Source organism: Pristis pectinata, chromosome X (assembly GCF_009764475.1).
Source record: "Pristis pectinata isolate sPriPec2 chromosome X, sPriPec2.1.pri, whole genome shotgun sequence".
Lineage (NCBI taxonomy): Eukaryota > Metazoa > Chordata > Chondrichthyes > Rhinopristiformes > Pristidae > Pristis > Pristis pectinata.
In genome coordinates this window covers 7,268,406-7,286,084 of record NC_067450.1, presented here as the reverse complement: position 1 = coordinate 7,286,084, position 17,679 = coordinate 7,268,406, and the positions used below count along the sequence as shown (strand labels likewise).

The 17,679-nt window shown below is 45.7% G+C and overlaps 1 protein-coding gene across 3 annotated transcripts in view; it reads right to left on the bottom strand.

The window, feature by feature from the left end:
• Nucleotides 1–2,365: 2,365 nt before the first annotated feature.
• asic1b (acid-sensing (proton-gated) ion channel 1b) overlaps nucleotides 2,366–17,679 on the bottom strand; it is a 641,514-nt gene continuing 626,200 nt past the window's right edge. For all 3 annotated transcript variants that reach the window (XM_052009516.1, XM_052009515.1, XM_052009518.1), the window contains exons 9-10: nucleotides 5,379–5,483; nucleotides 2,366–2,867 (exon numbers count right to left, since the gene is read on the bottom strand). In XM_052009516.1, coding sequence (XP_051865476.1) covers nucleotides 2,763–2,867; nucleotides 5,379–5,483 — 210 coding nt within the window. In that variant the 3' untranslated portion in view covers nucleotides 2,366–2,762. The remainder of the gene's footprint in view (nucleotides 2,868–5,378; nucleotides 5,484–17,679) is intronic.

The following is a 17,679-nucleotide window of genomic DNA, read 5'->3' as shown; positions in this document are numbered from 1 at the left end:
ACCTCCTCTCCAAATTGGAGATATAAGTTTCCTTAAGATTCAAGAACACAGATTACTCTGCGGAAATCCATCAAACATCAGATGGTTTGTCTTGCATGACAGGTTTGTAAGAGTATAATACAGTAGTGTAGAACTTCTCGTGGTGGTGCACAAATTAACCAAGGACTTACGATGATAATCCATGCTGAAATCAACTATGTTTTGTGTTGCCTATAGCAATGGTCACCACACACTAAAGTCTGAACAGAGTGTTGTCTCCTGTCTTGGAGTTCTGATTAGGATGGGAGCGCGCAAATCACTTTCCAACTCAATGACCAACTAACTGCTGGTCAATGGCCAAATTCCAAAGCAACGCTGGACCAGGATGTGGGTCACACACACTGAGCTCTGGAATGCAATCATGCTGCTCTGGGCAGTTACTCGAAGCTGGGCACCTAGGGAAGAGGAAAAATGTATTGGACCAATATCACTCCATTCAATGCCTATAAGGGAACAGGGGTAACTTTGCCGTCAAATGTCTAGCTTTTAGCTTTTGATAAATATCTTAAAATAGAAAGTAAGGACTCTGCTCCAAGTCTAGGTTCACTCAAAGTGCTACAACCAGGCACAAGGTGTTGAAAGCTTGCTGCGAGCAAGAGAGGCACAGGGCGGTCATCAAACCATATAGGAATCCTTTGGATAGGCCACTGAATAGAGAGCCCCAGTCTTTATATTCACCTCAGATCATGTGAGTAGTCTGAAGTTTTGAGGTTAATATTTTATTCAACACTGAGTTATGCTGTACCCCTTGATAATGTCAGGCATCCGGTTTGACAATCAGTTCTCTCTTTTTCTTCCCACAGCTCCTGGCCCCTAGTTCACCTGCTGCCCCAGGGAGGGATCTGAATCGCCCCGCCCCTGATTACTGTTCCGCCCAGTGTGGCCGCACTGAAACACAGACTGGTGGCCATCACAGGCACGAGCTGGTGGTTGGTGGCCCCTGGTTAAAGTGATTCCAAACATCATGTAACAAGTGAAAAGCAGGAATGAACTGGGCACGCCAACTCTTAAAGAGTCAATGAGAAGGGACCACCTTAAGTTATTGGAGCCTTCTACTGGCTTTCTCTGGAGTGAGATTGCCTTTGGAGAGACTCCCACCTTACTGGCAAACATTAGAACACTCTCTCATGCCTGTTTCACAATTCAATTTCCTCACCGCTGATCTGTATGTCAGCTACGTCTGGATTCCTTGACCCTTGATGCCATCTTCATTCTCTCCTATGATCTGCAGACTATTCAACATCCACTGCTTTGTAAAATATACACCTATTTTTCCTTGATAATTGTTGGTGGGATCCTGCCCTCTAGGCATCCAACTTTCACCAAGGATTCTTAGCAAAAGCAGGAGTACAGAATAATAGATCAGGCAGTGAAGTGTGGTGTTTGAATCCAAGGTTTCTAAGGATTCTGAGCAGTAAGAGCATTCCAGGAACTGTCCAAGGTACTGAAACCCTGTCTCGCTCAGTGGTCACCGGCATTCAGTGGGGGCAAGTTATCTGTCACTCTTATGGGGCTTTGTGTTCTGTGCTTCTTTCTCTGAGAATACAGACTCTGCTCTCTTACAAATATTATTTGGCAGTGGATGAGGGTTGGGTGTCTATTATTATTCCATTTCTTTTTAGAAGCATTTGCACGGAAGTCATATATCAAACCAACTCAAATCAGAGCAAGAGAGCTTTATCCCCACTGTGGTTCAATAGAAAGATAGCCTACGATCATCGCTGCAGTGCCTCTGTGTGTAACACACAGCCAGCATTAAGTCTGAACCATTATCTTTCTGCCACTGCTATAAGTCCTGCTCAGTCTTTGCTGTGGGCACCATCCTCCATCCATCGCCAGCTTCTCTCAACAAACTATACTTTGCTTTCTCAGACAACATCATGAGCGTTGGGCTTGGAGACCACGTGGGATAATACAGAAGCAAGAACATCTACTTAAGAGAGGAGTCTGCATTTTTTGTTAAGGAAAAAAAAATGGGTTGCAGCACAAAATGGGCAGCATTACAAAACGGACGAGTTACCAGCCGGCTTTACAACCTGGCTCGACGGTTCTTGTTGCCGTCAGCCACTGATTCACTATGTGCAGTGCTGCCCCCTCAGTTTTGGTTGGATTGAACCTGTACGTTTATGTGACCAATGAGCAATTCAGCACTAACCCATGAATCAAGCCTGCACTACTTTTTTCCTCTTTAGTACCTTCCACCAACTGCAAGGGAACTATAGTGTAAAGTGACCATTTGGTGAGGGGATGAAAGGTTGCTCATGAACAAAAGCTGTCACGGTAGAATGAACTACTGCAGCAAGTGATTTCACAAGATGAGATGAAATGAGATCTAAATGCTTTTTTTAAGCTTAAGAACATGATCACACAAGATAATACAAGCGGCCTACATAAGCATTTACGATAAAGAGTGAATAAAAAATTCCTTTTACAAAACTGGAATATGACTCTAGATGAGAGAAAAAAGTTGTTCTTTTTCTTCTTTTGAAAAGTTAGTGAGCGGAGTCCACGGAACAGTCATCCCCAATACTGCCATTTTGTTTCAAGCGCATCGTCGGGTTGTTGTTTTGCTTTTGAATGTGTCTCCAGAAGGTTTGTTCAATGACTTTGGTAGGTCAGGATTGGACGGCCCTAATCTCCGTGGACAGTCCAGTCTCCTTTCTGCTCGTTGAACTGTGAGATAAGTGGGTGTTGTGGGTGTCACCAATTGTGAGGCTCCGCCATCAGCAGGTGAAGTCTTCAAAGGTGCTGCGGGGCGGGTGGTGAGGTAGAATGTTCGCTGGGTACGTCATTCCTGCTGGGTGGTTCCTTAGGTTCTCACATGGGTTCTGTGTAGGAGAAGAAAATTCCATGCACCAGCAGTCAAGAGGTTGCCAATTTACCCTTTTCCATGCTAAAATTCCCTGCACGTTAGACCCTTTTGAACAGAAGCAGGACGTTGTGGATAACAGTCTGAGTTATAAGCAGAGGCTGAATAGGCTGGGACTTTTTTCCTTGGAGCGTAGGAGGCTGAGGGGTGACCTTATAGAGGCTTATTAAATCATGAAGGGTATAGATAGAGTAGATGGTCACAGTCTTTTCCCCAGGGTAGGGGAGTCTAAAATTAGAGGGCATAGGTTTAAGGTGAGAGGGGAGAGATTTAAAGGTGACCTGAGAGGCAAGTTTTTCACTCAGAGGGTGGTCCGTATATAGAATGAGCTGCCAGAGGAAGTGGTTGAGGCAGGTACATTAACAACAATTAAAAGACATTTGGACAAGTACATCAATAGGAAAGGTTCAGAGGGATATGGGAAAAATGCAGGCAAATGGGACTAGCTTGGATGGGAATCTTGGTCAGCATAGACCAGTTGGGCCGAAGGGCCTGTTTCTGTGTTGTATAACTTTATGACTCTATGACATAAATACAACAAGACAGAACAACAACTGCAGTGAAGAATCCTGTATAGTGTGGATACAGCCTGTGTGTGAAACTCTTGTGTAACTTCCAGCAGTGAACAGATACATGATAGCAAAGGCTATATGATTCCATCAAATGCTTGGTTGATGTTCTGAGCCTTCAGGTTATACTTCTGTTGTAAGAGGAATGGGTTTCAGCTCATCAAGGTAAGGGAACACTCCGAATCTGAACACCCAGAGTAAGGACGGCACGGTTAGCCCTCGGCTGACTGAGTCCATGCCAACCAGCATGTGCTCACCTACACCGATCCTATACTAATCCCAGCCAACATCACGGTCCCTTTGAGTGGGACTCTCAGTTTAGAATCAACTGGTGTACTGCCTCCATCAGAACTAGACTGCTCATTCTTACAGGAAGAAGAGGGATTTGCCTCACCTGGATTTGAACTGGGTTCCCATAGAATGTAAGGACAATGCCCCAGTAAGAGTGGTCTGTGGTCCTCTGCAATTGGTCAGCTCGTTAAAGGAGGGAGCACAGACAGGAAGGCCTGAAGGACCCCCATCTGTGCTGTAAGATTGTGTGATTCTGTGATCCAATTCAACTTCTTGGAATGCCATTGGATTCTGGTTGGAGTTGTAGTGAGCTAATGGGTGCCCAGAGACAGCTGATCAGACATCAGCTCATACAGAACCACACAGCCTTGGAGAAATGCAGTAAACGACTGCACATAATCCTCCTTATACATTCATGCACTGTTTAACAATTTACCGTGATCCAAGCTCCCGATGAGGTACGAGTGACTTTATTGTGACGTAGTTACTTTTATTTCATTACCTGTGGTTTGAGGGCGTGAATCTTGTGAATGGGGTTTTAATTGCAATGCAGCTAAATTATTACTGTAATAGGTACATTTTGTCTCGCTGATTATCTGCTGGCATCTACATTCTGCAGAGCAGTAATTGCTATCAGCAGAGTAGTAACCGAAGAACAGGTCCTGAGTTATTTCCATGGCGATGAATTGGTGGAATTGTCCTTTGGGACTCTTATATGTCCTTGTCTGACCCTGAATCCATGTGCTTCAGTGAGCATCTACTAACGTTAGGAAAGCAGTGCATTTGGCGAGGGATAAACGTTTCATTTACTGCCAGTGCCTTAACTGCAAAAATACTTGCAGTGTGCACTTCATCCTACTGATGTCAATGTACGCAAATGGGTACGATCCCATTTGAGGAGGGAGAAATAATGATACCCCTTGGTGAAGTTAGCAGACGCCTGGCAGTTCCCAATCCACGGAACAGGCAGGCTTCTGGCAATTGAGTTCTGGCACACAGATGGGGTGGGACCAGTGCAGGGGTTGAGCGCAAGTCTGTGGCCCACTGTGCAAGACTCGGGCAGGAGCTTGATATCGGATTACAGCTCACTGTGTGAAGCCTGGTAAGTCACCTGAGAGCAAGTCTGTGGCCCACTGTGCAAGACTCGGGCAGGAGCTTGGTATAGGATTACAGCTCACTGTGTGAAGCCTGGTAAGTCACCTGAGACCAAATCTGTGGCCCACTGTGCAAGACTCGGGCAGGAGCTTGGTATAGGATTACAGCTCACTGTGTGAAGCCTGGTAAGTCACCTGAGAGCAAGTCTGTGGCCCACTGTGCAAGACTCGGGCAGGAGCTTGGTATAGGATTACAGCTCACTGTGTGAAGCCTGGTAAGTTACCTGGGAGCAAGTCTGTGGCCCACTGTGTGAGGCCAGGGCAGGAGACTGGTAGTGGGATCTGCTGCCCATTGTCTGAGGATTGGTTAGGGCTTGGGAGTAGTAACACTGTGAGGCGTGGCCAGGCCTGGAGGAAGTCTGCAGCCTACAGACTGTGTGATGCAAGGAGATATAACATAGTAACAGGGAAAGGGAAAAGATCTCATAACCGAAGGAATGAAGGAACGATACTTGCATGGCGTTTGATGTCATCCAGGCTGAGTGTGACACCTTTGTTGTTGTTGTTCCTCTTCTGCTGTTTCCCATATTTCAGTAAACCACAGAGTTTGTGTTTCAACACCTGGCAACATAGAATGGCCAAACGTCACTGAGTACATCAACGCACGGCAGAGGATGCAATGTGGCTTCCTTGCTACGGCCAGTTCAGTATGCCAGCTCCGGGAAACCACGTTCTTCCAATTCTGGTTTCCCAATCATCCCAGATTTAACTGCATCACGTGAAGGCTTCAACTGACAAGACCTTACAGCTCTGAAATGCCCTCCATCAACCCTCCTACATACTTCTGGTCACCTGTTCCACATTGTTACCGGGATGGATGACAAAATCAGAGAAAATTTATTTCACAGAGGGTGACCACTGAGCCCTTCATGTACATACCAGCTGACAAAGAGCTACCCAGTTTAATCCCATCTTCCACGCTGGGTCCATATCCCTGCACATCATAATTCTTCAGGGACACATCCTATGGGTGAACTTATGCCTTTGTATCTCCCCTGTACTCCTGGTACCAATCACTTTACGTCAGTGCTTTAGCCCCCTCTAATAAATCCTCCCTCTTTACTCTTTCTAAACCCGTCATAGTTATATACAGATAAATTAATTCTCCCCTCAGCCTCCTGTGTTCCAAAAGAAACCCCCAAGCCCATCCAAATTTCCCTGCAGCTACAATTTCCTAGTCCTCGTAAACCCCTTCTGCACCCTCACCAGTGCAATCACATCTTACCTGTAACGTGTTGACCAGAACTGAACACAGTGCACAAGCAGTGGTCTAACCAGCATTGCAAAGGGTTCCATCATCAGATTGCTGATTTTATATTTTATGCCTCAGCTCTTGAAGGAAATCATCCCATGTCCCTGTTTAACCATCTTACTGACCTGTCCTGCTAGCTTTAAGTATCTGTGGACATACACTTCCTTTGTTCCTCCACACCACTGAAAATCCCCTACTTATTGTGTATTCCTTTGCTTTGTTGCACCTCCCCAAATATATTACCTCATACCTCTCTGGATTAAATTCGGTTTTCCCTTTCTGCCTAACTGATCACACCACCTACGTATTGATAAGTTATTACCACTTTAGCATTTCTTTTTGCACCACTTCAGATTGCACTACTATACTCTGTACCATTCTGTTGTTTCTGCGCTCATCACTGTATTTATTATTACCATGTATACTGTTTACTCTGTGAGCTCACATGAACAAGGAATTTCATTGCACCCTGGTGTGTATGACAATTACCTGTATGGAGGTAACTGATACCAGGAAACAAGCTGCAGCTGGATTCAAAGGAGCTGAGCAACTGCCTTGCCTTACCTTCACCCTCAATTGGGCAAGTCTGCTCTGATGCGCCTCTTTCAGGAGGACCTCCCAGCATCAGGGGCAGCAGGATTGTCCATGCCTCCCTGTTCCACTGGCGGGTGAGGAGGCCAGTTTTCTGGGCATGCTGCTGCCCTTGAAGAGCTGCAGGGCAACTGTTTGTAAGTCTGTATTCCCAGTCGTGAGGGTGGGGGGGGGGGGGGGGGGGGGGGGTGCTTTTGTCAGGTGATGCCATTATGAGCCAATCTGACTCTATTTTGGCCAGACATGGTAAAGTGGGACAAAAACCTGTTACATCATTTATGGACTTTCCATCTGCCAGATGCTCTGTTTCCCCAATAGCCTTGGCTCACTCTGCCTTGGAATGAATTACTATGTAGATGTTGGCATGCTACACCTATTAGGTTGCTCTTTGCATGTCCACTACCCATCTTCTGTCAGTTCAGTGGCTGCTCAAATGAAGGAACATTCAAGCTCAACCTTTAATCAGCCAGTCATGGAACTGACTGCATTTGCTGCCGCAAATCTCTGACTCTCCTTCAAAGTGAATAGAACTGCTATCCTGATTGGTATTGTCAGCAGGGCACCGAAACACAATCTCTCCTGCTTATTCAGCCAGGGCAAGGAGAACGAGCTCCCTTCTACACTCTTACATTGATGCCTGCAATCTTGTCATTCTTCTTTGAAACTGACGATGTCTTGGTCAGCGACGGGTGATGCATGGTGGGGGTGATGCCTTGTAGTGGCTCAACTGCTGAGGATATAACAAATGTTAGCTTGAAATGGCAGTCTGGTCCCTGATGAATGAACATTCTGTGCTTTGGCAGAAGACATTGACTCAAAACTTCCTAAACACTACCAGCAGTTTAGCATTAATTTCTGTAAATGTCCGCAAGTTCGGGACTCCCATGAAAGAGCCCATGGATACAGAAGTCCCAAGCTCCTCAGGGTCTTTTCGACTGCACACTCACATCAGGTTGTTCATGAAATCCAGTGGAAGAATAGAAATTTCCTGCAGCTTCCCAGGACTTCCGGTGGGAAATCTGCCTGCTGAACCTTCACCAGTTTAGACTTGGTGCTAGTTCAGAGATTCCATTCAGTGGAATAGAGAAGAATGGCTGAGAGGAGGTAAGTAACAGAAAACGTACATTTTTTTAACTGAGTAAATTTAAAAGTATTTATTTCTTTTTATGTATCTCACCTATTTAACAATGTAAATATTTAAAAAATATTTTATTTGTTTGATTATGTTTTAATAGATTTTGAATGTTTGTGATTATCAGAGATACTCACAAAAACTTAAGCTTTGACAGCTGATTCAGCCCAAGGGTGTGGCTTAGCTGACTGTCCAAGTGTTTCAGTGGGATTTACAATTGGATAGTCCTATGTTGCAGTGTGAGGAAGATGAACAGGCACAGCAGCTCGGATTTAATTACTGTTAAAGTTCTGCCTGCTATTTTCATCTGTATAGCAAAAGCAAACTACAATTACATGGCAGAGTGGCACAGCCAGTAGAGCCGCTGCCTCCCAACTCCAACGACGTAGGTTCGACCCTGACCTCGGGTGCTGTCTGTGTGTGGAGTTTGCGTGTTCTCCCCGTGACCGTGTGGGTTTTCCCCGGGTGCTCCGGTTTCCTCCCACATCCCAACGACGTGCAGATTGGTAGATTAATTGGTCACTGTAAACTGCAGTACCATCACTGTAATAGTGATAGTACTACAATTTACAGTGACCAATATTAATATCATTGTAATAGTGTGCGGGTGAAAGGTAGAATCTGGGGGGAGTTGATGAGGTGCTTAATGGTCGGCACAGACTCGGTGGGCTGAAGGGCCTGTTTCCATGCTGGATGACACTATGAGATCGATGACAATCATTCCCCACAGGTGGATGGCTGGAGCTAGAGGCTGGACAATGGCACAATGGGAAGCAGCTCCGTGCAGTTGGCATTAAGACCCGTGGGGTCAGAGTGGAAAACGGTTTCATTCCTTGGCAATAGTATCTCTTCCCTTGACTTCAAAACATAGCTCTATATTGGCATGGCCATTTGTTTTAAAATTTCAAGGAAAGGGGAGGGGGAGACATAAATGCACAGGGGAATCCCAAATTAGTTTAGGGCTGGAGTAAGAAAGTGCAGCTGTGATCTTCCTGAATAGTGGAGCAGGCTTGAGGGTTCACATGGCCTGCTGCCATTTCTAATCTTGAAACCACCTTATGAATCCTGTGCAATCAAAGCAAGATTTCATCACTGTGAGCCAATTGCCCTCGACGTGATTTTTTACAGCTCGTTAGCTAATGAACTCCTAGCTCTCTTCTGCCATTATTGAAACAAGCATTGTAACTTCATCAGGGATATAGCTCCTTTCGTTTCACATAAATGTTACAGTAATTTTATTGCCTCAATTTGTATTCATTTGACAGTGATACTTGTAATGAAAGCAAACCAGGCACTTTCAAACTGCTGTTAGAAGCTTATTGCAGTTGATGGTATATTCCATCACCCATGCTTTTATTACCAGAGTCTTTATTATCCCAATCCATTCCTGCTTAGCCTCCCTTGTTCTACTCGCCTTATACTTGAGGTGACCCAAATCTCCTGACCTGTGCCTCAAATTGGTCTAAGTCCCATTCACCCATCACCCCTGTTTCTTGACTCACATTGACCTTGCTTTTGAGATTCGTATCCTTGTTTTCAAGGTCCTCCAGTGTCTTGCTCACCCTCTCACTCTGCAACCTCCTCCAGTCCTGTAACCCTCTAAGAAAGTTGTTGGAAACAAGTTCGGGACAAAGACATAAATAGTCATTCAAAAAGGCACAAATTAAAGTTGGACAGTCATCAAGGACTTGTAAAGGGAAGGCTGTGTCTGACTTTGAACTTTTGGAGGATGTAACAAGGAGGATTGATGAGGATAATGTATTTGATGAAGCTTGATAGATTTTAGCAAGATCTTTGACCAGGTTCCACATGGCAGACAGATTGGAAAAGTAAAAGCCCATGGGATCCAAGGGAGAGTGGCAAATTGGATCCAATACTGGCTCAGTGGCAGGAAGCAGAGGGTAACAGTTGATGGGAATGTTAGTGATTGGAGGACTGCATGCACTGGGGTTCCACGACACTTAGCACAAGGACCATTGTTTTTCAGACAGAAATGGACTTAAATGTAGGGGCCATAATTAAGAGGTTTTCAGATCAAATACAGTGTAGTTCCAGGCTGCAGGACGGTATCAATAGACAGGTTAGGTTATAAATGGAATTTAGACTAGAGAAATGTGAGGTAATGCATCTGGGGAGGACAAACAAAGGAATATACAATAAATGGTCAGATACTAACCAATGTGGAGGAACAGGGGGATCTCAGAATGGATGTCCACAAACCCCTGATCGTGGCAGCAGCAGAGGATAAGAGGGTGGAGGGGGATACTTGCCTTTCTCAGCCAGAGCTTGGAATACAAGAGCAGGGAGGCTGTACTGGAACTCTAGTTAGACCACAGCTGGAACACTGTGTATAGTTCTGGTCATCACACTACAGTAGGGATGTGACAGCACTGGAGGGGACACAGAACAGATTTGTGAGGATGTTGCCAGGGCTGGGGAATTATAGTTCTTTCGGCTGGGATTGTTTTCTTTGGAACAAAGGAAACTGAGGTGTATAAATTTACGTGAGGTCGGGGCAGGGTGAAGGGGAAGGCAGAGAGGGCAATAACTGGGCTACACAGATTTAAATTAAATGGCAGAAGGATGAAAGGGTCGTCGAAAATGTTTTCACCCAAAGAATGGAATTCACTGTTTGCAGGAAGCTGAAACCCTCCCCACATTTACAGAGCACTTGGATGAGCGCTTGAAAAACCATAACTGATAAGGCTACATACCAAGAGCCAGGAATAGGAGGAATTGAAGCAGTTCCATTTTTGGCCAGTATACCTGTGACGGGCTGAAAGGCTTCCTTCAATGTTATAATGCTTTTTGATTCGATATCTGTGCTCCTCTAGTTTTGGATTCTTGCCCATCCCTGATTTAACTGCTCCACCACTGGTGGCCGTACCTTCACTTATCAAAGCCCCTGGCTCTGGAATCCCCTCTCTCAGCCTCTCCCACCTCTCTTTCCTCATTTAAGCTACATAAAATCTACCTCTTTGACCAAACTTTGACTTGTTCCAAGGAAGGATGCAATTCTAAACTAAACAGAAGAAAGGAACATAGGAATTAGGAACAGGAGTAGGCCGCTGAGCTCCTCGAGATTGTTCTGCCTGATCATTATACCTCCTGGATCCCATTAACCTATCGATTTCAGCCTTGAACTCTCTCAGTGATAGAACATTCACAGTGCCCTGGGATAGAGAAATTCAAAGATTAACAACCTTCTCAGTGAAGAAATTTCTCCTGTTCTTAGGCCCAGATGACAGAAACTATTCTCTTTGTCCTACACATCTCTCCCCAACCTTCTCTCCTACTGAAAATATGCATCTCTCTCTTTCCTTGTCTAGACCCGAAACATTAACTGGTTCACTTTTCACAGTTGCTGCCTGACCTGCTGAGTTTTTACAGCATTTTCTGCTTTTGTGCCTGATCCTTTATCCTAGCTTGGGGTAAACTATTTTCAGCCAAATCCTCTGAAATAAAACAGTACGAACGAAAGAGCTTGCGTTTGTGGAACCGAAGATGTTTTGCATCCTCAAAATGTCCCAAAGAGCTTCCTTATGAATTAATTAATTTTAAAGTACAGTCAGTGTAGCAAAGCTGCAACTGATGTGTGTACAGCAAGCTCATCAAACAGCAAGGAGGTAAATGAGCAGAATTATCAGCTCTTGGTAATGGGTTGGGGTAGATGGTTGACTGTAGATGGTTGGGGTGGGGAAGGGTTAATGGTTTACTTGCTGGGCCAATTTCTCCTGGGCCATGAGCGATTTTATCAGGGCGCTTAACTGATGGACTTTCACCTACCATGTTTGCTGAGGTTGAAACGGAAAGCTTAAAATGGAGATGTTCAGAGTCCTGCAAAGCTTTCAGTGGCTGACGTGCTTACAGAGACCTGATTGGTACCTCCCAACTCCACACCTTATGACCTGCCTGCTGGAAGTGAGTAGGCTTGAGGTGGCCTGGGTCCTTATTTGTATTTTTATTTAAATTTCTCACCTGAGCCCTGCCAATCCTGAGACCCTTCATCAGGACTGGAAAGGAAGAGGGCAGAAGCCAGAATAAGAAGGTGGGGGGAGGGGGAGGAGCACACGCTGGCAGGTGACAGGTGAGTTCAGGTGAGAGAGGGAAGATGAGTAGGTGGGGGGGGGGGGAAATCCCCTGCCCGTGTGTGCTCCTCCCCCTCCCCCCACCTTTTTATTCTGGCTTCTGCCCTCTTCCTTTCCAGTCCTGATAAGGGGTCTCGATCCAAAGCCTTGACTGTTTATTTCCCTCTATAGATGCTGCCTGACCTGCTGAGTTCCTCCAGCATTTTGTGTGTGATGCTGAAGATGCCCGGGGGCATGACAGGGTTGATGTCAAAGTGTTTTCACTGCTGTAAGAATCTCAAATGAGGGGATATAGTTACAAGTTTAGGGGTGATCACTTATACCTGAGGTACGTAGAAATTTCTTCTCGCAGAGGGTCGTGCTACTCTGAAATTTTCTGCCCCCGAGGGTTGTAGAGGCCAGATCATTAGAGGTATTTGAAATGGAGGTAGAAAACGTTTGAAAGATCAGGGGATTGAGGACGGTGGGGACCTGACACAGAAGAGGAGTTGAGGCCAGCATAGATCAGCCATGATCATATTGAATAGTGGGGCAGGCTTGAGGGGCCGAGTGGCCTACTCCTGCTCTGATTTGCTTGTGTTCCTGGGGAGATTGAAAGTAGAGTCCTGAGCATCCATCAGCAATGGCATGGGAGGAGGAAAAACAGAGACAGAGCAAATCAAAGGGCAATTGGAGCTGAGCATGAGGGCAGGGAACACTGGCATGGCTGGAAAATGAAAAGGCACTGGCTCCATTAGGTTTAACTGTGCCCTAGAGCACAATATAATCTGACAACATGTTTCCAGACACTGCTTGTTCTTCACATAATTGGGTTTGTTTATTGAAGGAACATCGGACAAGAAACTTGACACGTCTCAATATATTTTTCTCACTTAGCCAATAATGAAGGAGATTGAGTGGATTTGTCACAAGTTGCAACCCAGCAGGGAATGGCTTGGTTAAAAAGCCAGCAAACAGCTTCGAGTTCAAGGATGAAATTCAATTTCTGACAGCTCAATGTCGTTTAATACAATTTTTTTTCTATCAGCATCTTCTTTGTGGTGAGATTTTTTTTATTGGTCTTGTTGTTTATGGCAGTTCTGGGGAATGAAGCTTGTTTTTCGCAGCTGGCTTCATGCAGTTCCAGGCAAGCACAATAGTGTGCAGAGTGAAGGCCCCTCTGCTCTGGTCCTGATAATATGGTTAACCCACCACCCTTCAGCAATGTGAACGCAAGAGATTGCCAATTTAATGCTGGCTTATGGGCTGTTTGTTCCCTGAATGTGTAAGCACTGGTAGCAAGGACAACACTGGCAAAGATGTTTTAACTCAGGTTCCTTAAGGTCAGGAGGATGGACATTTCGTCAGGAATTGTGAAGTAAAGAAAAGCCATCCAGCTTATCAGACACACTCATACGACTGACTACCGCATGCTATCTTCAACAGCATCTCTCAAACTTACAAGGACAAGGGCACTGCAGTCACTCACCCAGGCAACGGCACCTCCCAAATCCACGACCTCCGCCACCAACAAGGGCTTCAGGCACAGGGGGACGCCACCCCCTGCAGCTTCTCTTCCAAGTTTGTTCCTTTGTCGTCACTGGGTCGAAATCCTGGAACTCCCTCCCTAACAGCATTGTGTGATTTTGTCTTCAGTTCATTTGTGGGATGTGGGCATCACTGACAAGGCCAGATTTTATTGCCCATCACTAACTACCCTTGAGAAGGTGGCAGTGAACCCCGATCTTGAACCGCTGCAGTCCTTCTGGTGAAGGTGCTCCCACAGTGCTGTTGGGAAGGGAGTTCCAGGGTTTAGACCCAGTGGCGGTGAAGGAACGGGTATATATTTCCAAATCAGGATGGTGTGCGACTTGGAAGGGAACCTGCAGGCGGTGGTGTTCCCCTGTGCCTGGTTCCCTTGAGCTTCTTGGTGGTAGAGGTTGCAGGTTTGGGAGGTGTTGTCGGAGTAGCCTGGGTGAGTAACTACAGTGCATGTTGTAGACGGTGCACACTGCAGCCACTGTGTGCTAGTGGTGGGAAAGAGTGAATGTTTGGCATGGTGGATGGGTGCCAATCAAGTGGGCTAGTTTGTCCTGGATGGTGTCAAGCTTCTTGCTGGAGCTGCACCCATGTAGTGTCTTCCCCAGAAGGACTGCAGTGGTTCAAGGCAGCGGCTCACCACCACCTTCTCAAGGACAAGTAGGATGAACCTTAAGTGCTGTCTTGCCAGCAACGGTTCCATCCCGTGAATGAGTAAATAAAGAAAATTAAATATCTTGGACTCTTTCCCAGCCACTGAATCTCCAAGGGGAGATTCTGTACAATCAAACAAAATTATAAAGTATTCATTAATCATCACACCTCTACAGTTCAACCCTGACTTGTCCTTCCCTCTTCATCAGCTCTGTGATCATGATCACTCATTTTAGCACAGAAAAGTCCATGCAGCTCTTCAACTGAGCTACCAGCTCTGTCCATTTCCCTGCCCTCTCCCCATACCTTTTTGTGTACCTCCTTTTCACATATTTACCCTCTAAATTATATTTGTGTTAAAGGCTACTCTTAGTAAAGCACTTCACGTATAATCTCTGGGTGAAGTAAGTTTACTTCATCTTGATAACCTTGAGTCTGTGACCATTTGTTACTGCTTCATGACCAGTGAAAATAATCTTTCACCCTTTAGTATGATCCCAGTAATACACTGAGCAAACTCAAACAAATTTCTTATAATGGGGTGGTCAGAATTGCACATAATTCTCTGATTGTGTCTTGCACACATTCATAACACTGAAAATATCACCTTTCTAAATCTAAATCAGCTACCACTGAAACAAGACTGCAGTGAGCCAGCACATCATTAAACTCATCATTTCTTACCTTTTTACCTAATTAATGTCACTTTATGCTTTAATTCATTTTTAACACATAGTTTAAGGCTGAATGCAGTACCAAAACCCACGGGATGCCATTTGTATCCCACTCATGGCACCGGCCATAACTCACTCCTCGTTCTGTTACTTGTAAGTTGTCACGTCAGGCATAAATCATATCCCATGGGGCTTCCAAATCCGTCTGTTTGTTCCCCTCATGAAGCTTTTTGTTTCAGTGTGGTAATATTTATATTGAAAAACCTGCAAAGCTGCCTGGTGATTACGACCTGGCAGCAAGTATTCGTTCAGGACGTGAATAATTAGTTGCATTATCATTGTTTTCAGCTCTTGCACTTCACTACTGCATCTCTCAGGTGTAGCACAATCATGGCCTTGATTTCTATCCCTACATGGTCGCACCCTTCCCTATTTCTGTAACCAGCTCCATTACCCTCTGACAAATCTGCTCTCCTCTAATTTGCAAAGTTGAGCTTATTGCCATATGCACAAGTAATTCTGGCCCCATGATCATGCCCAAACTCTTTCTTTATTTATTGTGATCTGGGCGGTTGTTGGCAAGGCCAGCATTTATTTCCCATCCTTTCAACGCTCCAGTGTTCAGCTTGGACACTCCTCCAGCCCAAGAAGAGACATAGTTACAAAATGTTTCCAGGTTGGGAATTTGAAAAATTTAAAAAACCTTCAAAAAGAAAATTAAGGCCCATTTACTCGTTTGCACAGAATACCTCCACCTTGTTGGATGGTATTTTGGGCAGACAATTGCATGGGCGCGCGACGTTAACCAATTTCTCTTCTCCTGTCGACCCCAACCTCTGGAATCCCAGACGGAGCCACAGACCCTGCTGCTTGTCAGGATCTCACGTATCCAGAGGTCTCCCACCCCACAACAGTCCTGTTCTGTTTCAGCTGGATTGCTTAATGATGGGGGAGCGCCCAACGACGCAAAGGCAGGGAGACTTTGGGTCCTAGTAGCGGGGTGCGGGGCCAGAAAACAGGAGGTCAGAAGGCAGTGGGCTTGGTGATCAGCAGGCTGCTCTACTATACCAGCCCAACAGGGTAGGTGGATGATTGTGGAGGATTTCAGTTTCATGACAGCTCATCTTATGCAGTACCGAGTGTTCACACAGATTTGATGTAATGTCAGCAAAAATCAGACCCTTATGAAAGCCCCTGTTTGACAATCACTATCCCTACTTGTAATTAATTAGTTAATAATGAGTGATCTAAATGCAGTTGGTGTGGATACATCACAAGTTTTACAACCTGAACATTGCCAATCCAGTCATTGATGCTGGCTAGTTGACTTTTGCTTTATTCCTTTTCTGGGAGTGGGTGTGAGAGGCAACAAGGCCTGTATTTATTGGCCGTCCCAAGTTGCCCTCAAGAAGGTGGTGGTGAGCCACCACTGCAGTCCTTCTGGTGAAGGTGCTCCCACCATGCAGAGTTCCGGGATTTTGACCCAGCAATGATGAAGAAGTGGCGATTTATTTGCCAGTCCGGATGGTGTGGGTGATTGGAGGGGAACCTGTAGGTGGTGGTGTTCCCATGCACCTGCTGTGCTTGTCCTGCTTGGTGGTAGACATCATGGGTTTAGGAGGTGCTGTCAGAGTAGCCTGGGCAAGTAACCGCAGTGTGTTTTAGAGATAGTGCACGCTGCAGCCACCACTTGTTGGGGGTGGACGAGATGCCAATCAAGTGAGCTGCTTTGTTCAGGATAGTGCTGGGCTGCTTGAGTGAAATAAGTGGAGAAAGCAGCTTGTGCTGAAAATGCTCAGGATATACTTTCAGTCAATGATGTATGAGGGGCAGTGGGGGTTGCTATGGCAGTAACTGTTAGACTATTATTGACAAGGTATGAGTCCTTACAAGTGAATGTTGTTGAGTTTAGTATGGGCATTGTGTCTTGTTTCTAAACTCACTGTAATTATAGTTGCAGATTAATTTTAATGAATGGCATTAAAGTGGTAAATTCAATCCAATGGCAAATTTGAAGCCAATTATTACTGTCATCTGCATTCCCTCAGGCATAGTGTATACATAAATGAATATGGACATCACAGTGAAATGATCAAGAAGTTTCCTGAACCTCTTAGGTGTCTTTAGCTTCCTCAACTGCCATTTTAAAACCACTTATGGTGTATGGCTGCCATCCATTACTTCTTCCTACATCGTGTTTGCCTTGGTTTGGTTGCCATGTATTGATTCTTGTCAATTCTGAACTCTATCTTCAGTTTGAATGACTTTTAGTTAAAGAGGGACACAAGAGACTGCAGATGCTGGAATCTGGAGCAACAAACAAACTGCTGGAGGATCTCATTGGGTTGAGCAGCACCTGTGGAGGGAAACGGACAGTCAACATTTCGGGTCGAGACCCTTCATTTGGACTGAAAGATAGAGGGGAGATAGTCAGTGTAAAGAGGTGGGGGGAAGGGGTGGGGGAAGAGCTGGCAGGTGATGGGTGGATCCAGGTGAGGGGGGGGGGGATAGGCAGATGGAGGAGGGGAGGGTGGGAACAGCGACAGAGGCTGGGAGGTGAGAGGTGGAGGTGACAGAGGGCCGCAGATGGTGGGATCTGACAGGAGAGGAAGGTGGCGCATGGAACCAAATAAGGGAGGTAGTGGATGGGACCAGCAGACTACCCAGGCGGAACATGAGGCCCTGGGCAGTCTACAAACCGACGGCATGAACACTGAATTCCCCATTTTCAGGTAACCTGCTCCCCCTCTGTCCCTTTTCTCTCTCCTCCTGATCTCCCCAGTTCCTCCTACACCCACCCCAGCCCCCACCACCCTGTCTCTTCCCCCTTCCCCACCCACTCCCATCT